This window comes from Pelophylax lessonae, assembly GCF_965119305.1.
Source record: "Pelophylax lessonae genome assembly, chromosome: 12".
In the NCBI taxonomy this organism is placed as follows: domain Eukaryota; kingdom Metazoa; phylum Chordata; class Amphibia; order Anura; family Ranidae; genus Pelophylax; species Pelophylax lessonae.
This window is the reverse complement of record NC_138779.1, coordinates 2,004,860-2,028,474: the sequence shown is the minus strand read 5'-3', so window position 1 is coordinate 2,028,474 and position 23,615 is coordinate 2,004,860. Positions and strand designations below refer to the sequence as shown.

At 56.7% G+C, this 23,615-nt stretch overlaps 1 protein-coding gene across 1 annotated transcript in view; it reads left to right on the top strand.

The window, feature by feature from the left end:
- Positions 1–23,615, top strand: part of LOC309568734 (putative oxidoreductase YteT) — a 200,688-nt gene that overhangs the window by 98,919 nt on the left and 78,154 nt on the right. Inside the window, exons 12-13 of the mRNA XM_082274484.1 lie at positions 2,319–2,453; positions 16,692–16,793. Coding sequence (XP_082130610.1) covers positions 2,319–2,453; positions 16,692–16,793 — 237 coding nt within the window. The remainder of the gene's footprint in view (positions 1–2,318; positions 2,454–16,691; positions 16,794–23,615) is intronic.

Here is a 23,615-nt window from a genome sequence, read left to right as displayed (position 1 = left end):
CGCTCATTATAGTCTGACCACTGAGCAGCCTTCATTATGGTCTGACCACTGAGCAGCCCTCATTATGGTCTGATCACTGAGCAGCCTTCATTATAGTCTGACCACTGAGCAGCCCTCATTATAGTCTGACCACTGAGCAGCCCTCATTATGGTCTGACCACTGAGCAGCCTTCATTATAGTCTGATCACTGAGCAGCCTTCATTATAGTCTGACCACTGAGCAGCCTTCATTATAGTCTGACCAATGAGCAGCCTTCATTATAGTCTGACCACTGAGCAGCCTTCATTATAGTCTGACCACTGAGCAGCCTTCATTATAGTCTGACCACTGAGCAGCCTTCATTATAGTCTGACCACTGAGCAGCCTTCATTATAGTCTGACCAATGAGCAGCCTTCATTATAGTCTGACCACTGAGCAGCCTTCATTATGGTCTGACCACTGAGCAGCCTTCATTATAGTCTGACCACTGAGCAGCCTTCATTATAGTCTGACCACTGAGCAGCCTTCATTATGGTCTGACCACTGAGCAGCCTTCATTATAGTCTGACCACTGAGCAGCCCTCATTATAGTCTGACCACTGAGCAGCCTTCATTATAGTCTGACCACTGAGCAGCCTTCATTATAGTCTGACCACTGAGCAGCCCTCATTATAGTCTGACCACTGAGCAGTCTTCATTATAGTCTGACCACTGAGCAGCCTTCATTATAGTCTGACCAATGAGCAGCCTTCATTATAGTCTGACCACTGAGCAGCCTTCATTATAGTCTGACCACTGAGCAGCCCTCATTATGGTCTGACCACTGAGCAGCCTTCATTATAGTCTGACCACTGAGCAGCCCTCATTATAGTCTGACCACTGAGCAGCCCTCATTATGGTCTGATCACTGAGCAGCCCTCATTATAGTCTGACCACTGAGCAGCCTTCATTATAGTCTGACCACTGAGCAGCCTTCATTATAGTCTGACCACTGAGCAGCCCTCATTATGGTCTGACCACTGAGCAGCCCTCATTATGGTCTGACCACTGAGCAGCCTTCATTATAGTCTGACCACTGAGCAGCCCTCATTATGGTCTGACCACTGAGCAGCCTTCATTATGGTCTGACCACTGAGCAGCCTTCATTATGGTCTGACCACTGAGCAGCCCTCATTATAGTCTGACCACTGAGCAGCCTTCATTATAGTCTGACCACTGAGCAGCCCTCATTATAGTCTGACCACTGAGCAGCCTTCATTATGGTCTGATCACTGAGCAGCCTTCATTATGGTCTGACCACTGAGCAGCCTTCATTATAGTCTGACCACTGAGCAGCCCTCATTATAGTCTGACCACTGAGCAGCCTTCATTATAGTCTGACCACTGAGCAGCCCTCATTATAGTCTGACCACTGAGCAGCCCTCATTATAGTCTGACCACTGAGCAGCCTTCATTATGGTCTGACCACTGAGCAGCCTTCATTATAGTCTGACCACTGAGCAGCCCTCATTATAGTCTGACCACTGAGCAGCCTTCATTATGGTCTGATCACTGAGCAGCCTTCATTATGGTCTGACCACTGAGCAGCCTTCATTATAGTCTGACCACTGAGCAGCCCTCATTATAGTCTGACCACTGAGCAGCCTTCATTATAGTCTGACCACTGAGCAGCCCTCATTATAGTCTGACCACTGAGCAGCCCTCATTATAGTCTGACCACTGAGCAGCCTTCATTATGGTCTGACCACTGAGCAGCCTTCATTATAGTCTGACCACTGAGCAGCCCTCATTATAGTCTGACCACTGAGCAGCCTTCATTATAGTCTGACCACTGAGCAGCCTTCATTATAGTCTGACCACTGAGCAGCCTTCATTATAGTCTGACCACTGAGCAGCCCTCATTATAGTCTGACCACTGAGCAGCCTTCATTATGGTCTGACCACTGAGCAGCCTTCATTATAGTCTGACCACTGAGCAGCCCTCATTATGGTCTGACCACTGAGCAGCCTTCATTATAGTCTGACCACTGAGCAGCCTTCATTATAGTCTGACCACTGAGCAGCCTTCATTATAGTCTGACCACTGAGCAGCCTTCATTATAAAGTGGCTCCTCCCTGCACCACACCCATAAACTCTATGTAATAAGGTGGTGATTCCCCTTCTATGGGAAGAGTTCGGTGTAAATGAATGGTGATTGGTTCTCTTAAAGCAGGAAATCTCCAAATCTCCACATTCGATACATTATTAAAGATATAAATGGGGGGGGAGGGAGCATTAAAATGATGAGTTTGGGGTAACCTCTCGGAATCTTCACTCCTCCCCTCTCCTCCTTCCAGGGACATTTCGGTTGGCCGGTATCGGTGGTGTGCAGCAATGGCGTCTATGACATCGAGTCGCTGACCGAAGCTTTGAAGACCGGTCCTTATGGAAGGTGTGTCTACGACTGTGACAACGACGTCTGCACCAATCAGGTGAGAGCAGAGATCACCTCCTGATAGCTTTAATAAAGGGTTGTATATTGGAGGTATTATGGGGGGGATACACCCCCTCCCCCCCCCCCCCATATCACTTCATTGCCCCCCATACCTGCAGTGGCCCTTTGGGTCCAATATTTGCAGGAAATAAATAAGCAGCCGTGTGATTGGCGGTTGGCGCCTTCTCTTGTGGCCCCAAGTCCTGGGATTTATGCCAATGAGGGGCACCATCTGCATGGAGTTTGTACGCTTTCCTTGGGTTTCCTCTGGAGGGATGAGGGGAATCATCTGATTGGTTACTGAAGGAAGATAAGTGGGACCTCCTTGACGTAGCGATGAGCGAATCTTCAGATGGCTGCTGGTTCAGCCAATCCTGATTCAATTCAGTGAACCGGAAGTTGGCGGTGAATCTCACTTTCACTGAGTCAGTGAGCCAGTGGGGATGGAAAAAAGCCACCAATGTACAAAGCTGAGTACAGAAGACAAAATGATTCTTATTTCCCGTTATCAGCAGACAACGGTCTGCACTATGGGTGTTGGGAGCCACTGTTGGAGGCTGGATAACACTATGGGAGGTTGGGGGGCATTGTGACCACTATAGGTGTTGGGAGGCACTGTCAGAGGCCGGATGATACTATGGGAGGTTGGGGGGGGCATTGTTGGCCACTATGGGTGTTGGGAGGCACTGTCAGAGGCCAGGTGACACTATGGGAGGTTGGGGGGCATTGTGGGACACTATGGGTGTTGGGAGGCACTGTCGGAGGCCGGGTGACACTATGGGAGGTTGGGGGGCATTGTTGGTCACTATGGGTGTTGGGAGGCACTGTCGGAGGCCGGGTGACACTATGGGTGCTGGGAGGCACTGTCGGAGGCCAGGTGACACTATGGGAGGTTGGGGGGCATTGTGGGACACTATGGGTGCTGGGAGGCACTGTCGGAGGCCAGGTGACACTATGGGAGGTTGGGGGCATTGTGGGCCACTATGGATGTTGGGAGGCACTGTCGGAGGCCGGGTGACACTATGGGAGGTTGGGGGGGAGGCATTGTGGGCCACTGTGGTTGTTGGGAGGCACTGTCGGAGGCCAGGTGACACTATGGGAGGTTGGGGGCATTGTTGGTCACTATGGGTGTTGGGAGGCACTGTCAGAGGCCAGGTGACACTATGGGAGGTTGGGGGGCATTGTGGGACACTATGGGTGTTGGGAGGCACTGTCGGAGGCCGGGTGACACTATGGGAGGTTGGGGGGCATTGTTGGTCACTATGGGTGTTGGGAGGCACTGTCGGAGGCCGGGTGACACTATGGGTGCTGGGAGGCACTGTCGGAGGCCAGGTGACACTATGGGAGGTTGGGGGGCATTGTGGGACACTATGGGTGCTGGGAGGCACTGTCGGAGGCCAGGTGACACTATGGGAGGTTGGGGGCATTGTGGGCCACTATGGGTGTTGGGAGGCACTGTCGGAGGCCGGGTGACACTATGGGAGGTTGGGGGGGAGGCATTGTGGGCCACTGTGGTTGTTGGGAGGCACTGTTGGAGGCTGGATAACACTATGGGAGGTTGGGGGGCATTGTGACCACTATAGGTGTTGGGAGGCACTGTCAGAGGCCGGATGATACTATGGGAGGTTGGGGGGGGCATTGTTGGCCACTATGGGTGTTGGGAGGCACTGTCAGAGGCCAGGTGACACTATGGGAGGTTGGGGGGCATTGTGGGACACTATGGGTGTTGGGAGGCACTGTCGGAGGCCGGGTGACACTATGGGAGGTTGGGGGGCATTGTTGGTCACTATGGGTGTTGGGAGGCACTGTCGGAGGCCGGGTGACACTATGGGAGGTTGGGGGCATTGTTGGTCACTATGGGTGTTGGGAGGCACTGTCAGAGGCCAGGTGACACTATGGGAGGTTGGGGGGCATTGTTGGTCACTATGGGTGTTGGGAGGCACTGTCGGAGGCCGGGTGACACTATGGGTGCTGGGAGGCACTGTCGGAGGCCAGGTGACACTATGGGAGGTTGGGGGGCATTGTGGGACACTATGGGTGCTGGGAGGCACTGTCGGAGGCCAGGTGACACTATGGGAGGTTGGGGGCATTGTGGGCCACTATGGGTGTTGGGAGGCACTGTCGGAGGCCGGGTGACACTATGGGAGGTTGGGGGGGAGGCATTGTGGGCCACTGTGGTTGTTGGGAGGCACTGTCGGAGGCCAGGTGACACTATGGGAGGTTGGGGGCATTGTTGGTCACTATGGGTGTTGGGAGGCACTGTCAGAGGCCAGGTGACACTATGGGAGGTTGGGGGGCATTGTGGGACACTATGGGTGTTGGGAGGCACTGTCGGAGGCCGGGTGACACTATGGGAGGTTGGGGGGCATTGTTGGTCACTATGGGTGTTGGGAGGCACTGTCGGAGGCCGGGTGACACTATGGGTGCTGGGAGGCACTGTCGGAGGCCAGGTGACACTATGGGAGGTTGGGGGGCATTGTGGGACACTATGGGTGCTGGGAGGCACTGTCGGAGGCCAGGTGACACTATGGGAGGTTGGGGGCATTGTGGGCCACTATGGATGTTGGGAGGCACTGTCGGAGGCCGGGTGACACTATGGGAGGTTGGGGGGGAGGCATTGTGGGCCACTGTGGTTGTTGGGAGGCACTGTCGGAGGCCAGGTGACACTATGGGAGGTTGGGGGCATTGTTGGTCACTATGGGTGTTGGGAGGCACTGTCAGAGGCCAGGTGACACTATGGGAGGTTGGGGGGCATTGTGGGACACTATGGGTGTTGGGAGGCACTGTCGGAGGCCGGGTGACACTATGGGAGGTTGGGGGGCATTGTTGGTCACTATGGGTGTTGGGAGGCACTGTCGGAGGCCGGGTGACACTATGGGTGCTGGGAGGCACTGTCGGAGGCCAGGTGACACTATGGGAGGTTGGGGGGCATTGTGGGACACTATGGGTGCTGGGAGGCACTGTCGGAGGCCAGGTGACACTATGGGAGGTTGGGGGCATTGTGGGCCACTATGGGTGTTGGGAGGCACTGTCGGAGGCCGGGTGACACTATGGGAGGTTGGGGGGGAGGCATTGTGGGCCACTGTGGTTGTTGGGAGGCACTGTCGGAGGCCAGGTGACACTATGGGAGGTTGGGGGCATTGTTGGTCACTATGGGTGTTGGGAGGCACTGTCAGAGGCCAGGTGACACTATGGGAGGTTGGGGGGCATTGTTGGTCACTATGGGTGTTGGGAGGCACTGTCGGAGGCCGGGTGACACTATGGGTGCTGGGAGGCACTGTCGGAGGCCAGGTGACACTATGGGAGGTTGGGGGGCATTGTGGGACACTATGGGTGCTGGGAGGCACTGTCGGAGGCCAGGTGACACTATGGGAGGTTGGGGGCATTGTGGGCCACTATGGGTGTTGGGAGGCACTGTCGGAGGCCGGGTGACACTATGGGAGGTTGGGGGGGAGGCATTGTGGGCCACTGTGGTTGTTGGGAGGCACTGTCGGAGGCCAGGTGACACTATGGGAGGTTGGGGGCATTGTTGGTCACTATGGGTGTTGGGAGGCACTGTCAGAGGCCAGGTGACACTATGGGAGGTTGGGGGGCATTGTGGGACACTATGGGTGTTGGGACGCACTGTCGGAGGCCGGGTGACACTATGGGAGGTTGGGGGGCATTGTTGGTCACTATGGGTGTTGGGAGGCACTGTCGGAGGCCGGGTGACACTATGGGTGCTGGGAGGCACTGTCGGAGGCCAGGTGACACTATGGGAGGTTGGGGGGCATTGTGGGACACTATGGGTGCTGGGAGGCACTGTCGGAGGCCAGGTGACACTATGGGTGCTGGGAGGCACTGTCAGAGGCCAGGTGACACTATGGGTGCTGGGAGGCACTGTCGGAGGCTGGGTGACACTATGGGAGGTTGGGGGGCACTGTTGGAGGCCAGGTGAGACTATGGGAGGTTGAGGGGCATTGTGGGCCACTATGGGTGCTGGGAGGCACTGTCGGAGGCCAGGTGACACTATGGGAGGTTGGGGGGCATTGTGGGCCACTATGGGTGTTGGGAGGCACTGTCGGAGGCCAGGTGACACTATGGGTGCTGGGAGGCACTGTCAGAGGCTGGGTGACACTATGGGAGGTTGAGGGGCATTGTGGGACACTATGGGTGTTGGGAGGCACTGTCGGAGGCCAGGTGACACTATGGGAGGTTGGGGGCATTGTGGGACACTATGGGTGCTGGGAGGCACTGTCAGAGGCTGGGTGACACTATGGGAGGTTGGGGGGGAGGCATTGTGTGACACTATGGGTGCTGGGAGGCACTGTCGGAGGCCAGGTGACACTATGGGAGGTTGGGGGGCATTGTGGGACACTATGGGTGCTGGGAGGCACTGTCGGAGGCCAGGTGACACTATGGGAGGTTGGGGGCATTGTGGGCCACTATGGGTGTTGGGAGGCACTGTCGGAGGCCGGGTGACACTATGGGAGGTTGGGGGGGAGGCATTGTGGGCCACTGTGGTTGTTGGGAGGCACTGTCGGAGGCCAGGTGACACTATGGGAGGTTGGGGGGCATTGTGGGACACTATGGGTGTTGGGACGCACTGTCGGAGGCCGGGTGACACTATGGGAGGTTGGGGGGCATTGTTGGTCACTATCGGTGTTGGGAGGCACTGTCGGAGGCCGGGTGACACTAAGGGTGCTGGGAGGCACTGTCGGAGGCCAGGTGACACTATGGGAGGTTGGGGGGCATTGTGGGACACTATGGGTGCTGGGAGGCACTGTCGGAGGCCAGGTGACACTATGGGTGTTGGGAGGCACTGTTGGAGGCCGGGTGACACTATGGGAGGTTGGGGGGCGTTGTGGGACACTATGGGTGCTGGGAGGCACTGTCGGAGGCCAGGTGACACTATGGGTGTTGGGAGGCACTGTTGGAGGCCGGGTGACACTATGGGAGGTTGGGGGGCATTGTTGGTCACTATGGGTGTTGGGAGGCACTGTCGGAGGCCAGGTGACACTATGGGTGCTGGGAGGCACTGTCGGAGGCCAGGTGACACTATGGGTGCTGGGAGGCACTGTCGGAGGCCAGGTGACACTATGGGTGCTGGGAGGCACTGTCGGAGGCCAGGTGACACTATGGGTGCTGGGAGGCACTGTCGGAGGCCAGGTGACACTATGGGTGCTGGGAGGCACTGTCAGAGGCCAGGTGACACTATGGGTGCTGGGAGGCACTGTCGGAGGCTGGGTGACACTATGGGAGGTTGGGGGGCACTGTTGGAGGCCAGGTGAGACTATGGGAGGTTGAGGGGCATTGTGGGCCACTATGGGTGTTGGGAGGCACTGTCGGAGGCCAGGTGACACTATGGGTGCTGGGAGGCACTGTCGGAGGCCAGGTGACACTATGGGTGCTGGGAGGCACTGTCGGAGGCCAGGTGACACTATGGGTGCTGGGAGGCACTGTCGGAGGCCAGGTGACACTATGGGTGCTGGGAGGCACTGTCGGAGGCCAGGTGACACTATGGGTGCTGGGAGGCACTGTCGGAGGCCAGGTGACACTATGGGTGCTGGGAGGCACTGTCGGAGGCCAGGTGACACTATGGGTGCTGGGAGGCACTGTCAGAGGCCAGGTGACACTATGGGTGCTGGGAGGCACTGTCGGAGGCTGGGTGACACTATGGGAGGTTGGGGGGCACTGTTGGAGGCCAGGTGAGACTATGGGAGGTTGAGGGGCATTGTGGGCCACTATGGGTGCTGGGAGGCACTGTCGGAGGCCAGGTGACACTATGGGAGGTTGGGGGGCATTGTGGGCCACTATGGGTGTTGGGAGGCACTGTCGGAGGCCAGGTGACACTATGGGTGCTGGGAGGCACTGTCAGAGGCTGGGTGACACTATGGGAGGTTGAGGGGCATTGTGGGACACTATGGGTGTTGGGAGGCACTGTCGGAGGCCAGGTGACACTATGGGAGGTTGGGGGCATTGTGGGACACTATGGGTGCTGGGAGGCACTGTCATAGGCTGGGTGACACTATGGGAGGTTGGGGGGGAGGCATTGTGTGACACTATGGGTGCTGGGAGGCACTGTCGGAGGCCGGGTGACACTATGGGTGCTGGGAGGCACTGTCGGAGGCCAGGTGACACTATGGGAGGTTGGGGGGCATTGTGGGACACTATGGGTGCTGGGAGGCACTGTCGGAGGCCAGGTGACACTATGGGAGGTTGGGGGCATTGTGGGCCACTATGGGTGTTGGGAGGCACTGTCGGAGGCCGGGTGACACTATGGGAGGTTGGGGGGGAGGCATTGTGGGCCACTGTGGTTGTTGGGAGGCACTGTCGGAGGCCAGGTGACACTATGGGAGGTTGGGGGCATTGTTGGTCACTATGGGTGTTGGGAGGCACTGTCAGAGGCCAGGTGACACTATGGGAGGTTGGGGGGCATTGTGGGACACTATGGGTGTTGGGACGCACTGTCGGAGGCCGGGTGACACTATGGGAGGTTGGGGGGCATTGTTGGTCACTATGGGTGTTGGGAGGCACTGTCGGAGGCCGGGTGACACTATGGGTGCTGGGAGGCACTGTCGGAGGCCAGGTGACACTATGGGAGGTTGGGGGGCATTGTGGGACACTATGGGTGCTGGGAGGCACTGTCGGAGGCCAGGTGACACTATGGGTGTTGGGAGGCACTGTTGGAGGCCGGGTGACACTATGGGAGGTTGGGGGGCGTTGTGGGACACTATGGGTGCTGGGAGGCACTGTCGGAGGCCAGGTGACACTATGGGTGCTGGGAGGCACTGTCGGAGGCCAGGTGACACTATGGGTGCTGGGAGGCACTGTCGGAGGCCAGGTGACACTATGGGTGCTGGGAGGCACTGTCGGAGGCCAGGTGACACTATGGGTGCTGGGAGGCACTGTCGGAGGCTGGGTGACACTATGGGAGGTTGGGGGGCACTGTTGGAGGCCAGGTGAGACTATGGGAGGTTGAGGGGCATTGTGGGCCACTATGGGTGCAGGGAGGCACTGTCGGAGGCCAGGTGACACTATGGGAGGTTGGGGGGCATTGTGGGCCACTATGGGTGTTGGGAGGCACTGTCGGAGGCCAGGTGACACTATGGGTGCTGTGAGGCACTGTCAGAGGCTGGGTGACACTATGGGAGGTTGAGGGGCATTGTGGGACACTATGGGTGTTGGGAGGCACTGTCGGAGGCCAGGTGACACTATGGGAGGTTGGGGGCATTGTGGGACACTATGGGTGCTGGGAGGCACTGTCGGAGGCCAGGTGACACTATGGGAGGTTGGGGGGCATTGTGGGACACTATGGGTGCTGGGAGGCACTGTCGGAGGCCAGGTGACACTATGGGAGGTTGGGGGCATTGTGGGCCACTATGGGTGTTGGGAGGCACTGTCGGAGGCCGGGTGACACTATGGGAGGTTGGGGGGGAGGCATTGTGGGCCACTGTGGTTGTTGGGAGGCACTGTCGGAGGCCAGGTGACACTATGGGAGGTTGGGGGCATTGTTGGTCACTATGGGTGTTGGGAGGCACTGTCAGAGGCCAGGTGACACTATGGGAGGTTGGGGGGCATTGTGGGACACTATGGGTGTTGGGACGCACTGTCGGAGGCCGGGTGACACTATGGGAGGTTGGGGGGCATTGTTGGTCACTATGGGTGTTGGGAGGCACTGTCGGAGGCCGGGTGACACTGTGGGTGCTGGGAGGCACTGTCGGAGGCCAGGTGACACTATGGGAGGTTGGGGGGCATTGTGGGACACTATGGGTGCTGGGAGGCACTGTCGGAGGCCAGGTGACACTATGGGTGTTGGGAGGCACTGTTGGAGGCCGGGTGACACTATGGGAGGTTGGGGGGCGTTGTGGGACACTATGGGTGCTGGGAGGCACTGTCGGAGGCCAGGTGACACTATGGGTGCTGGGAGGCACTGTCAGAGGCTGGGTGACACTATGGGAGGTTGAGGGGCACTGTTGGAGGCCAGGTGAGACTATGGGAGGTTGAGGGGCATTGTGGGCCACTATGGGTGCTGGGAGGCACTGTCGGAGGCCAGGTGACACTATGGGAGGTTGGGGGGCATTGTGGGCCACTATGGGTGTTGGGAGGCACTGTCGGAGGCCAGGTGACACTATGGGTGCTGGGAGGCACTGTCGGAGGCCAGGTGACACTATGGGTGCTGGGAGGCACTGTCGGAGGCCAGGTGACACTATGGGTGTTGGGAGGCACTGTTGGAGGCCGGGTGACACTATGGGAGGTTGGGGGGCGTTGTGGGACACTATGGGTGCTGGGAGGCACTGTCGGAGGCCAGGTGACACTATGGGTGCTGGGAGGCACTGTCGGAGGCCAGGTGACACTATGGGTGCTGGGAGGCACTGTCGGAGGCCAGGTGACACTATGGGTGCTGGGAGGCACTGTCGGAGGCCAGGTGACACTATGGGTGCTGGGAGGCACTGTCAGAGGCTGGGTGACACTATGGGAGGTTGAGGGGCACTGTTGGAGGCCAGGTGAGACTATGGGAGGTTGAGGGGCATTGTGGGCCACTATGGGTGCTGGGAGGCACTGTCGGAGGCCAGGTGACACTATGGGAGGTTGGGGGGCATTGTGGGCCACTATGGGTGTTGGGAGGCACTGTCGGAGGCCAGGTGACACTATGGGTGCTGGGAGGCACTGTCGGAGGCCAGGTGACACTATGGGTGCTGGGAGGCACTGTCGGAGGCCAGGTGACACTATGGGTGTTGGGAGGCACTGTTGGAGGCCGGGTGACACTATGGGAGGTTGGGGGGCGTTGTGGGACACTATGGGTGCTGGGAGGCACTGTCGGAGGCCAGGTGACACTATGGGTGCTGGGAGGCACTGTCGGAGGCCAGGTGACACTATGGGTGCTGGGAGGCACTGTCGGAGGCCAGGTGACACTATGGGTGCTGGGAGGCACTGTCGGAGGCCAGGTGACACTATGGGTGCTGGGAGGCACTGTCGGAGGCCAGGTGACACTATGGGAGGTTGGGGGCATTGTGGGCCACTATGGGTGTTGGGAGGCACTGTCGGAGGCCGGGTGACACTATGGGAGGTTGGGGGGGAGGCATTGTGGGCCACTGTGGTTGTTGGGAGGCACTGTCGGAGGCCAGGTGACACTATGGGAGGTTGGGGGCATTGTTGGTCACTATGGGTGTTGGGAGGCACTGTCAGAGGCCAGGTGACACTATGGGAGGTTGGGGGGCATTGTGGGACACTATGGGTGTTGGGACGCACTGTCGGAGGCCGGGTGACACTATGGGAGGTTGGGGGGCATTGTTGGTCACTATGGGTGTTGGGAGGCACTGTCGGAGGCCGGGTGACACTATGGGTGCTGGGAGGCACTGTCAGAGGCCAGGTGACACTATGGGAGGTTGGGGGGCATTGTGGGACACTATGGGTGCTGGGAGGCACTGTCGGAGGCCAGGTGACACTATGGGTGCTGGGAGGCACTGTCAGAGGCCAGGTGACACTATGGGTGCTGGGAGGCACTGTCGGAGGCTGGGTGACACTATGGGAGGTTGGGGGGCACTGTTGGAGGCCAGGTGAGACTATGGGAGGTTGAGGGGCATTGTGGGCCACTATGGGTGCTGGGAGGCACTGTCGGAGGCCAGGTGACACTATGGGAGGTTGGGGGGCATTGTGGGCCACTATGGGTGTTGGGAGGCACTGTCGGAGGCCAGGTGACACTATGGGTGCTGGGAGGCACTGTCAGAGGCTGGGTGACACTATGGGAGGTTGAGGGGCATTGTGGGACACTATGGGTGTTGGGAGGCACTGTCGGAGGCCAGGTGACACTATGGGAGGTTGGGGGCATTGTGGGACACTATGGGTGCTGGGAGGCACTGTCAGAGGCTGGGTGACACTATGGGAGGTTGGGGGGGAGGCATTGTGTGACACTATGGGTGCTGGGAGGCACTGTCGGAGGCCAGGTGACACTATGGGAGGTTGGGGGGCATTGTGGGACACTATGGGTGCTGGGAGGCACTGTCGGAGGCCAGGTGACACTATGGGAGGTTGGGGGCATTGTGGGCCACTATGGGTGTTGGGAGGCACTGTCGGAGGCCGGGTGACACTATGGGAGGTTGGGGGGGAGGCATTGTGGGCCACTGTGGTTGTTGGGAGGCACTGTCGGAGGCCAGGTGACACTATGGGAGGTTGGGGGCATTGTTGGTCACTATGGGTGTTGGGAGGCACTGTCAGAGGCCAGGTGACACTATGGGAGGTTGGGGGGCATTGTGGGACACTATGGGTGTTGGGACGCACTGTCGGAGGCCGGGTGACACTATGGGAGGTTGGGGGGCATTGTTGGTCACTATGGGTGTTGGGAGGCACTGTCGGAGGCCGGGTGACACTAAGGGTGCTGGGAGGCACTGTCGGAGGCCAGGTGACACTATGGGAGGTTGGGGGGCATTGTGGGACACTATGGGTGCTGGGAGGCACTGTCGGAGGCCAGGTGACACTATGGGTGTTGGGAGGCACTGTTGGAGGCCGGGTGACACTATGGGAGGTTGGGGGGCGTTGTGGGACACTATGGGTGCTGGGAGGCACTGTCGGAGGCCAGGTGACACTATGGGTGCTGGGAGGCACTGTCGGAGGCCAGGTGACACTATGGGTGCTGGGAGGCACTGTCGGAGGCCAGGTGACACTATGGGTGCTGGGAGGCACTGTCGGAGGCCAGGTGACACTATGGGTGCTGGGAGGCACTGTCGGAGGCTGGGTGACACTATGGGAGGTTGGGGGGCACTGTTGGAGGCCAGGTGAGACTATGGGAGGTTGAGGGGCATTGTGGGCCACTATGGGTGCTGGGAGGCACTGTCGGAGGCCAGGTGACACTATGGGAGGTTGGGGGGCATTGTGGGCCACTATGGGTGTTGGGAGGCACTGTCGGAGGCCAGGTGACACTATGGGTGCTGTGAGGCACTGTCAGAGGCTGGGTGACACTATGGGAGGTTGAGGGGCATTGTGGGACACTATGGGTGTTGGGAGGCACTGTCGGAGGCCAGGTGACACTATGGGAGGTTGGGGGCATTGTGGGACACTATGGGTGCTGGGAGGCACTGTCGGAGGCCAGGTGACACTATGGGAGGTTGGGGGGCATTGTGGGACACTATGGGTGCTGGGAGGCACTGTCGGAGGCCAGGTGACACTATGGGAGGTTGGGGGCATTGTGGGCCACTATGGGTGTTGGGAGGCACTGTCGGAGGCCGGGTGACACTATGGGAGGTTGGGGGGGAGGCATTGTGGGCCACTGTGGTTGTTGGGAGGCACTGTCGGAGGCCAGGTGACACTATGGGAGGTTGGGGGCATTGTTGGTCACTATGGGTGTTGGGACGCACTGTCGGAGGCCGGGTGACACTATGGGAGGTTGGGGGGCATTGTTGGTCACTATGGGTGTTGGGAGGCACTGTCGGAGGCCGGGTGACACTATGGGTGCTGGGAGGCACTGTCGGAGGCCAGGTGACACTATGGGAGGTTGGGGGGCATTGTGGGACACTATGGGTGCTGGGAGGCACTGTCGGAGGCCAGGTGACACTATGGGTGTTGGGAGGCACTGTTGGAGGCCGGGTGACACTATGGGAGGTTGGGGGGCGTTGTGGGACACTATGGGTGCTGGGAGGCACTGTCGGAGGCCAGGTGACACTATGGGTGCTGGGAGGCACTGTCGGAGGCCAGGTGACACTATGGGTGCTGGGAGGCACTGTCGGAGGCCAGGTGACACTATGGGTGCTGGGAGGCACTGTCGGAGGCCAGGTGACACTATGGGTGCTGGGAGGCACTGTCGGAGGCCAGGTGACACTATGGGTGCTGGGAGGCACTGTCAGAGGCTGGGTGACACTATGGGAGGTTGAGGGGCACTGTTGGAGGCCAGGTGAGACTATGGGAGGTTGAGGGGCATTGTGGGCCACTATGGGTGCTGGGAGGCACTGTCGGAGGCCAGGTGACACTATGGGAGGTTGGGGGGCATTGTGGGCCACTATGGGTGTTGGGAGGCACTGTCGGAGGCCAGGTGACACTATGGGTGCTGGGAGGCACTGTCGGAGGCCAGGTGACACTATGGGTGCTGGGAGGCACTGTCGGAGGCCAGGTGACACTATGGGTGTTGGGAGGCACTGTTGGAGGCCGGGTGACACTATGGGAGGTTGGGGGGCGTTGTGGGACACTATGGGTGCTGGGAGGCACTGTCGGAGGCCAGGTGACACTATGGGTGCTGGGAGGCACTGTCGGAGGCCAGGTGACACTATGGGTGCTGGGAGGCACTGTCGGAGGCCAGGTGACACTATGGGTGCTGGGAGGCACTGTCGGAGGCCAGGTGACACTATGGGTGCTGGGAGGCACTGTCGGAGGCCAGGTGACACTATGGGTGCTGGGAGGCACTGTCGGAGGCCAGGTGACACTATGGGTGCTGGGAGGCACTGTCGGAGGCCAGGTGACACTATGGGAGGTTGGGGGCATTGTGGGCCACTATGGGTGTTGGGAGGCACTGTCGGAGGCCGGGTGACACTATGGGAGGTTGGGGGGGAGGCATTGTGGGCCACTGTGGTTGTTGGGAGGCACTGTCGGAGGCCAGGTGACACTATGGGAGGTTGGGGGCATTGTTGGTCACTATGGGTGTTGGGAGGCACTGTCGGAGGCCGGGTGACACTATGGGAGGTTGGGGGGCATTGTTGGTCACTATGGGTGTTGGGAGGCACTGTCGGAGGCCGGGTGACACTATGGGTGCTGGGAGGCACTGTCGGAGGCCAGGTGACACTATGGGAGGTTGGGGGGCATTGTGGGACACTATGGGTGCTGGGAGGCACTGTCGGAGGCCAGGTGACACTATGGGTGCTGGGAGGCACTGTCGGAGGCCAGGTGACACTATGGGTGCTGGGAGGCACTGTCGGAGGCCAGGTGACACTATGGGTGCTGGGAGGCACTGTCGGAGGCCAGGTGACACTATGGGTGCTGGGAGGCACTGTCGGAGGCCAGGTGACACTATGGGTGCTGGGAGGCACTGTCGGAGGCCAGGTGACACTATGGGAGGTTGGGGGCATTGTGGGCCACTATGGGTGTTGGGAGGCACTGTCGGAGGCCGGGTGACACTATGGGAGGTTGGGGGGGAGGCATTGTGGGCCACTGTGGTTGTTGGGAGGCACTGTCGGAGGCCAGGTGACACTATGGGAGGTTGGGGGCATTGTTGGTCACTATGGGTGTTGGGAGGCACTGTCAGAGGCCAGGTGACACTATGGGAGGTTGGGGGGCATTGTGGGACACTATGGGTGTTGGGACGCACTGTCGGAGGCCGGGTGACACTATGGGAGGTTGGGGGGCATTGTTGGTCACTATGGGTGTTGGGAGGCACTGTCGGAGGCCGGGTGACACTATGGGTGCTGGGAGGCACTGTCGGAGGCCAGGTGACACTATGGGAGGTTGGGGGGCATTGTGGGACACTATGGGTGCTGGGAGGCACTGTCGGAGGCCAGGTGACACTATGGGTGTTGGGAGGCACTGTTGGAGGCCGGGTGACACTATGGGAGGTTGGGGGGCATTGTTGGTCACTATGGGTGTTGGGAGGCACTGTCGGAGGCCGGGTGACACTATGGGTGCTGGGAGGCACTGTCGGAGGCCAGGTGACACTATGGGTGCTGGGAGGCACTGTCGGAGGCCAGGTGACACTATGGGTGCTGGGAGGCACTGTCAGAGGCCAGGTGACACTATGGGTGCTGGGAGGCACTGTCGGAGGCTGGGTGACACTATGGGAGGTTGGGGGGCATTGTGGGCCACTATGGGTGCTGGGAGGCACTGTCGGAGGCCAGGTGACACTATGGGTGCTGGGAGGCATTGTGGGCCACTATGGGTGTTGGGAGGCACTGTCGGAGGCCAGGTGACACTATGGGAGGTTGGGGGGCATTGTGGGCCACTATGGGTGCTGGGAGGCACTGTCGGAGGCCAGGTGACACTATGGGTGCTGGGAGGCATTGTGGGCCACTATGGGTGTTGGGAGGCACTGTCGGAGGCCAGGTGACACTATGGGAGGTTGGGGGGCATTGTGGGCCACTATGGGTGCTGGGAGGCACTGTCGGAGGCCAGGTGACACTATGGGTGCTGGGAGGCACTGTTGGAGATTATAGGAGTCTGCAGTTGGCTAGAGACCCGGAGAGTGGAGGTTGCAGCCTGGCTTTGGGCCATGGCCGGGTGGTTGAGGACCACTGATTGAAAGGCCAAGGACAATAATTAATGTTGTATTTTCCACCCTCAGGTTGTGAATATGGAGTTTGAAGGGGGGAAGACGGCTGCCTTCACAATGATGGGTTTCACCTCTGCGCTCGGAGTGAGGAGGACCACCATCTATGGGACGAAGGTAAATGTGAATGGAGGAACACTGACTATGCTTCTATGAGATCCACCAATCACACGGCTGCAGTGAATAGAACCTCAGACATCTCAGTAAAGTTCTGTGAAATAATAGTAAACGATGAATCCGGATTGGTGCTGTGTGTGAACGAGCCATTGGGAGTACCTCTACTTATTATAGGAACCCCCCTCCCCCACGTGGTTCACTCTCAGTGGTCTGATGAGGAAAGCAGTGGGGTCTGCATCCTTTTAGCACATGGGGGTGGGCAATTAATTTTCCCAAGGGGCGGGGCCACATGAGAAACTGGGACTGTTGTGTGTGTTGTGGCTGTAATCCTTCCATATCCCCAGTAAGGTGACCGGCCTCAGGTGATACACAGAGATAAAATCTCCATACATAAGTTGTATCTGTTTATCTGCAGCAATTTCTTCTCTAAATCCATGGAGAGTGGAGTTATCCTTTAAGTTTGCTTAAACATTTCCCACCCAGCCTATAACAATATGACGGGTGGGCGGGCCTCTCATTTTTTCGGAAGTCATATGACTTCATTCTGGATCCCACCCCCTGCGCCACACAGCGGCGTGATCTGTCACCAGACACAGCCAATGACTGATGAGTGTACCGGCTCATTGCTGGTACCATGTGACCTTTGTGACCAATCACAGCACATCACATGACAGTTGTACACAATGGATGGCTTCCTTTCATGTCATCCAATGTGTACAATTATGTTACTAGCTGTGATTGGTCAGGGTGATCACATGGTACAGACAGGGACAATCCCATCTGTATCATGGGATTCGTTCTGGCCAATCACAGCTAATCAAAACAAAACTAACTGAATAAATCCGTTTCATTCAGAAAAATTCTTGCTTATAGCCATGAAATTCACTGCTATAAGCATTTATAATGTGTAAAAAAAAATCCTGATCACTTCCCCAGATTAGTGCAATGTTACCATGGTAACATTATATTGCTCTGGTCACAGTGTATTAAAAAAAAATTTGTAAAAAATAATATTAATAAATTTTTTTTTCTCGCTGCACTGCTGACGATATGTATAAAAAAAATTTGAATTGAATTTTATTTTAATTTCTTTATTTTATGACAAAGAAATGACAACTTCAAAAACCTCGGCATGCCTCTTACTAAATACCTCAGACTCTCTACTTTCCATAAAGGGGGATTTGGGGGATTTCTGTACTGTCCTGGCAGAATACATTTTAGATTATTTATTTGCAAAATTTTATAACAGAAACGACGAAAAATGTGGGTTTTTTTTTTTCAAATTTTCGGTCTTTTTTGGTTTATTTAGCAAAGAATAACCCCCCCCCCCCCCCCCAGAGGTGAATAAATACCACCAAAAGAAAGCTCTATTTCTGTGAACAAAATGATAAAAATGTCAGTTGGGTACAGAGTTGCATGACTGCACAATTGTCATTCAAAGTGCAACAGTGGTGAAAGCTGAAAATTGGTCTGGGCAAGAAGGGGGTTAAGTGTCTGGTACTGGGGGGGGGGGGGTCTGGAAGGGAGGAAAAGTGTCCAGTATTGGGGGGGGGGGGCAGGAAGGGGGGAAACTGTCTGGTATGGCGAGGGCAGGAAGGGGGGAAAAGTGACCGGTATAGGGGGCAGGAAAGGGGGGAAGAGCCTGGCGTGGGGGGCAGGAAGGGGGGAAAGTGTCTGATATTGGGGGGCAGGAAGGGAGGGATAGTGTTTGAAATTGGGGGGGGGGCAGGAGGTGGGGACGTTTGCAGTATTGGGGAGGCAGGAAAGGAGGAAAGTGTCTGGTATTGGGGGGGCAGGAAGGGGAGGGGTTTCCAGTATTGGGAGGCAGGAAGGGGGGGGGAGTGTCTGGTATTGGGGGGCTGGAAGGGGGGATGTTTCCAGTATTGGGGGGCAGGAAGGGGGGGAAACTGCCTGGTATGGGGGCGCAGGAAGGGGGGAAAGTGTCCGGCATGGGGGGGGCAGGAAGGGGGGTGAGTGTCCGGTATTGTAGGAGTTAAGGATACCAAAAACCCATCTAGGTTAGCTGTATATTTTACACGGATTTCGGCACTCGGTTCCAATCCTTCCCTGATTCTGTCCTGGAGGTATTGTGATGTCGGAGGTATTGTGATTTTGGAGGTATTGTGATGTCGGAGGTATTGTGATGTCGGAGGTGTTGTGATGTCGGAGGTGTTGTGATGTCGGAGGTGCTGTGATGTCGGAGGTGCTGTGATGTCGGAGGTGCTGTGATGTCGGAGGTGCTGTGATGTCGGAGGTGCTGTGATGTCGGAGGTGCTGTGATGTCGGAGGTGCTGTGATGTCAGAGGTGCTGTGATGTCGGAGGTGCTGTGATGTCGGAGGTGTTGTGATGTCGGAGGTGTTGTGATGTCGGAGGTGCTGTGATGTCGGAGGTGCTGTGATGTCGGAGGTGCTGTGATGTCGGAGGTGCTGTGATGTCGGAGGTGCTGTGATGTCGGAGGTGCTGTGATGTCGGAGGTGTTGTGATGTCGGAGGTGCTGTGATGTCGGAGGTGCTGTGATGTCGGAGGTGCTGTGATGTCGGAGGTGTTGTGATGTCGGAGGTGCTGTGATGTCGGAGGTGCTGTGATGTCGGAGGTATTGTGATGTCGGAGGTGCTGTGATGTCGGAGGTATTGTGATGTCGGAGGTGCTGTGATGTCGGAGGTGCTGTGATGTCGGAGGTGTTGTGATGTCGGAGGTGCTGTGATGTCGGAGGTGCTGTGATGTCGGAGGTGCTGTGATGTCGGAGGTGCTGTGATGTCGGAGGTGCTGTGATGTCGGAGGTGCTGTGATGTCGGAGGTGCTGTGATGTCGGAGGTGCTGTGATGTCGGAGGTGCTGTGATGTCGGAGGTGTTGTGATGTCGGAGGTGCTGTGATGTCGGAGGTGTTGTGATGTCGGAGGTGCTGTGATGTCGGAGGTATTGTGATGTCGGAGGTATTGTGATGTCGGAGGTGCTGTGATGTCGGAGGTGTTGTGATGTCGGAGGTGCTGTGATGTCGGAGGTGTTGTGATGTCGGAGGTGCTGTGATGTCGGAGGTGTTGTGATGTCGGAGGTGCTGTGATGTCGGAGGTATTGTGATGTCGGAGGTATTGTGATGTCGGAGGTATTGTGATGTCGGAGGTGTTGTGATGTCGGAGGTGCTGTGATGTCGGAGGTGTTGTGATGTCGGAGGTGCTGTGATGTCGGAGGTGTTGTGATGTCGGAGGTGCTGTGATGTCGGAGGTATTGTGATGTCGGAGGTATTGTGATGTCGGAGGTATTGTGATGTCGGAGGTGCTGTGATGTCGGAGGTGTTGTGATGTCGGAGGTGCTGTGATGTCGGAGGTGTTGTGATGTCGGAGGTGTTGTGATGTCGGAGGTGCTGTGATGTCGGAGGTGTTGTGATGTCGGAGGTGCTGTGATGTCGGAGGTATTGTGATGTCGGAGGTATTGTGATGTCGGAGGTATTGTGATGTCGGAGGTGTTGTGATGTCGGAGGTGCTGTGATGTCGGAGGTGTTGTGATGTCGGAGGTGCTGTGATGTCGGAGGTGTTGTGATGTCGGAGGTGCTGTGATGTCGGAGGTGCTGTGATGTCGGAGGTGTTGTGATGTCGGAGGTGCTGTGATGTCGGAGGTGCTGTGATGTCGGAGGTGCTGTGATGTCGGAGGTGCTGTGATGTCGGAGGTGCTGTGATGTCGGAGGTGCTGTGATGTCGGAGGTGTTGTGATGTCGGAGGTGCTGTGATGTCGGAGGTATTGTGATGTCGGAGGTGTTGTGATGTCGGAGGTGCTGTGATGTCGGAGGTGTTGTGATGTCGGAGGTGCTGTGATGTCGGAGGTGTTGTGATGTCGGAGGTGCTGTGATGTCGGAGGTGCTGTGATGTCGGAGGTGCTGTGATGTCGGAGGTGCTGTGATGTCGGAGGTGCTGTGATGTCGGAGGTATTGTGATGTCGGAGGTATTGTGATGTCGGAGGTGCTGTGATGTCGGAGGTGTTGTGATGTCGGAGGTGCTGTGATGTCGGAGGTGCTGTGATGTCGGAGGTGCTGTGATGTCGGAGGTATTGTGATGTCGGAGGTGCTGTGATGTCGGAGGTGCTGTGATGTCGGAGGTGTTGTGATGTCGGAGGTGCTGTGATGTCGGAGGTGTTGTGATGTCGGAGGTATTGTGATGTCGGAGGTGCTGTGATGTCGGAGGTGTTGTGATGTCGGAGGTGCTGTGATGTCGGAGGTGCTGTGATGTCGGAGGTGCTGTGATGTCGGAGGTGTTGTGATGTCGGAGGTGCTGTGATGTCGGAGGTATTGTGATGTCGGAGGTGCTGTGATGTCGGAGGTGTTGTGATGTCGGAGGTGCTGTGATGTCGGAGGTGCTGTGATGTCGGAGGTGCTGTGATGTCGGAGGTGTTGTGATGTCGGAGGTGCTGTGATGTCGGAGGTGCTGTGATGTCGGAGGTATTGTGATGTCGGAGGTATTGTGATGTCGGAGGTGCTGTGATGTCGGAGGTGCTGTGATGTCGGAGGTGTTGTGATGTCGGAGGTGTTGTGATGTCGGAGGTGCTGTGATGTCGGAGGTGCTGTGATGTCGGAGGTGCTGTGATGTCGGAGGTGCTGTGATGTCGGAGGTATTGTGATGTCGGAGGTGCTGTGATGTCGGAGGTGTTGTGATGTCGGAGGTGCTGTGATGTCGGAGGTATTGTGATGTCGGAGGTGTTGTGATGTCGGAGGTGTTGTGATGTCGGAGGTGCTGTGATGTCGGAGGTATTGTGATGTCGGAGGTGCTGTGATGTCGGAGGTGCTGTGATGTCGGAGGTGCTGTGATGTCGGAGGTGCTGTGATGTCACTCCAGTGAATGATTTTTAGCTCTTTCTGTACAAAGTTTCGTTCCTTTACTGATCATCCCACAAATTAGGATCTCGTTTCCTAATTGTCGGTAGTTGGAGGTTCCTTGGACCGTATTGTAGAGACGTACGGAGTATATATACTCTTACCCGGATATACACTATATACAGTGGGGGGAGGGGATCTATCTGTGGCGGACTCCATGGCAGTGGATGTCGGTCATTTCATCTCCAGCTCTGTGCGGATGTCTCCGGGGGGTCGGAGGAGTGAAAGGAACGAATAATAGGAGCCCAACCCCCGACTTCCACCACAAATCCTTCCATCTGCCTTCCCTGTCAGTGATTACAATCAGTCCATACACCCCAAATACACAGATCTGCAGGAGACCCCCAGTCCTGAGACCCCCATAAATCCAACAATGGGGGGGGGGGGGATTTACTACAACTGGAGAGTGCAGAATGTGGTGCAGCTGTGCATGGGAATGATTCTCCAGTTTTAGTAAATCTCGCCCAATACATGAATAATAAATATTATAAAAGTATCACAAAATACAAAATAAAACTCCGGAGATCCGACCGACTTCTCCGTCCCGGGAAATTTACCGATCTATTTATAGAATTCCTGTCCTACATTTCTTATATATAGAAATCTTCCTGTCCCGGATTGCGGTCTGCGTTATATAGACCCCTCCCTCTCCCCCTCCCCCTCCCCCCTCCCCCTCCCACTCTCCCCCTCTACCCCTCCCCCCTCTGTCTCTCTATATTTATATATTGTGTGATTTTTTAGCTACAGAAGTATATATTACACAGAATCTTATCCAAAAATGATTATTTATTATTCTCAGACCTTCGTATAAAGGAAGGGTGGTGGAGAAAAGAGCGTCTAAGGGTTTAACCAATCACATTTTGTGTATGATTCCTCATAGTCTGTGTACCTAGGGGGTGGGACTACGGGTGTGTCCCTTGTGATCATATAGTCTGTGTACCTGGGAGGTGTGGCCTGGGGCGTGTTCCTTGTCAATATGTACAGTCTGTGTACCTGAGGGGTGTGGCATGGGGAGTGTTCTTTGCCATCATGCTTTGTGGTAATAGGTGCTCTTGTTCTTCATTACAGAATATGGCATGACCCCAGGTATGAATTCTATGGAGGGTGACCCCTGTATAAATTCTATGGAGGGTGACCCCAGTATAATTTCTATGGAGGGTGACCCCTGTATGAATTCTATGGAGGGTGACCCCTGTATGAATTCTATGGAGGGTGACCCCTGTATAAATTCTATGGAGGGTGACCCCTGTATAAATTCTATGGAGGGTGACCCCAGTATAATTTCTATGGAGGGTGACCCCTGTATAAATTCTATGGAGGGTGACCCCAGTATAATTTCTATGGAGGGTGACCCCAGTATAAATTCTATGGAGGGTGACCCATATGTTTTGTGATTGGAGCAGTGATTGGTTCCTGTGATTTGTAGAGAAGGTTTTGTTGCCAGGATCCTCCCCCTCCCCCTCCTTTGGTTGACTCTAATCTGGTTTGTATCCTGGAATTGGCTCTGACACCCCCCCCCCAACCTTCCTTATCTCATTATTCTGCCACCTGGCTGATTTCCTTTACAAAAGACTCCGAGCAGCGGCTGGACTCCTGGGTGACTCCTGGGTGACTCCTGGGTGATTGGCTGCAGGGCTTCCAGCTGTCAGATCCCTCCAGGAGATAGGGAGTGATGGAAAGCAGCTCACAGGCTCCATCCAGAGGGGGGATGGGGAGTCCAGGGGGGGTGGTGCTGCAATGGTGTCCATGCGCTGTGGGAGGGGGAAGGGGGGCTTTGATGACCATTTAATATGTATCAGTGAAACAATGTATAAGAATATATTTTTATCAATAAATAAAATATTCTCATATCCATTATCACTCTGTCCATCCATCCATCCCTCCCTCCATACAGTGCCTTGTGAAAGTATTCGGCCCCCTTGAACTTTACAACCTTTTGCCACATTTCAGGCTTCAAACA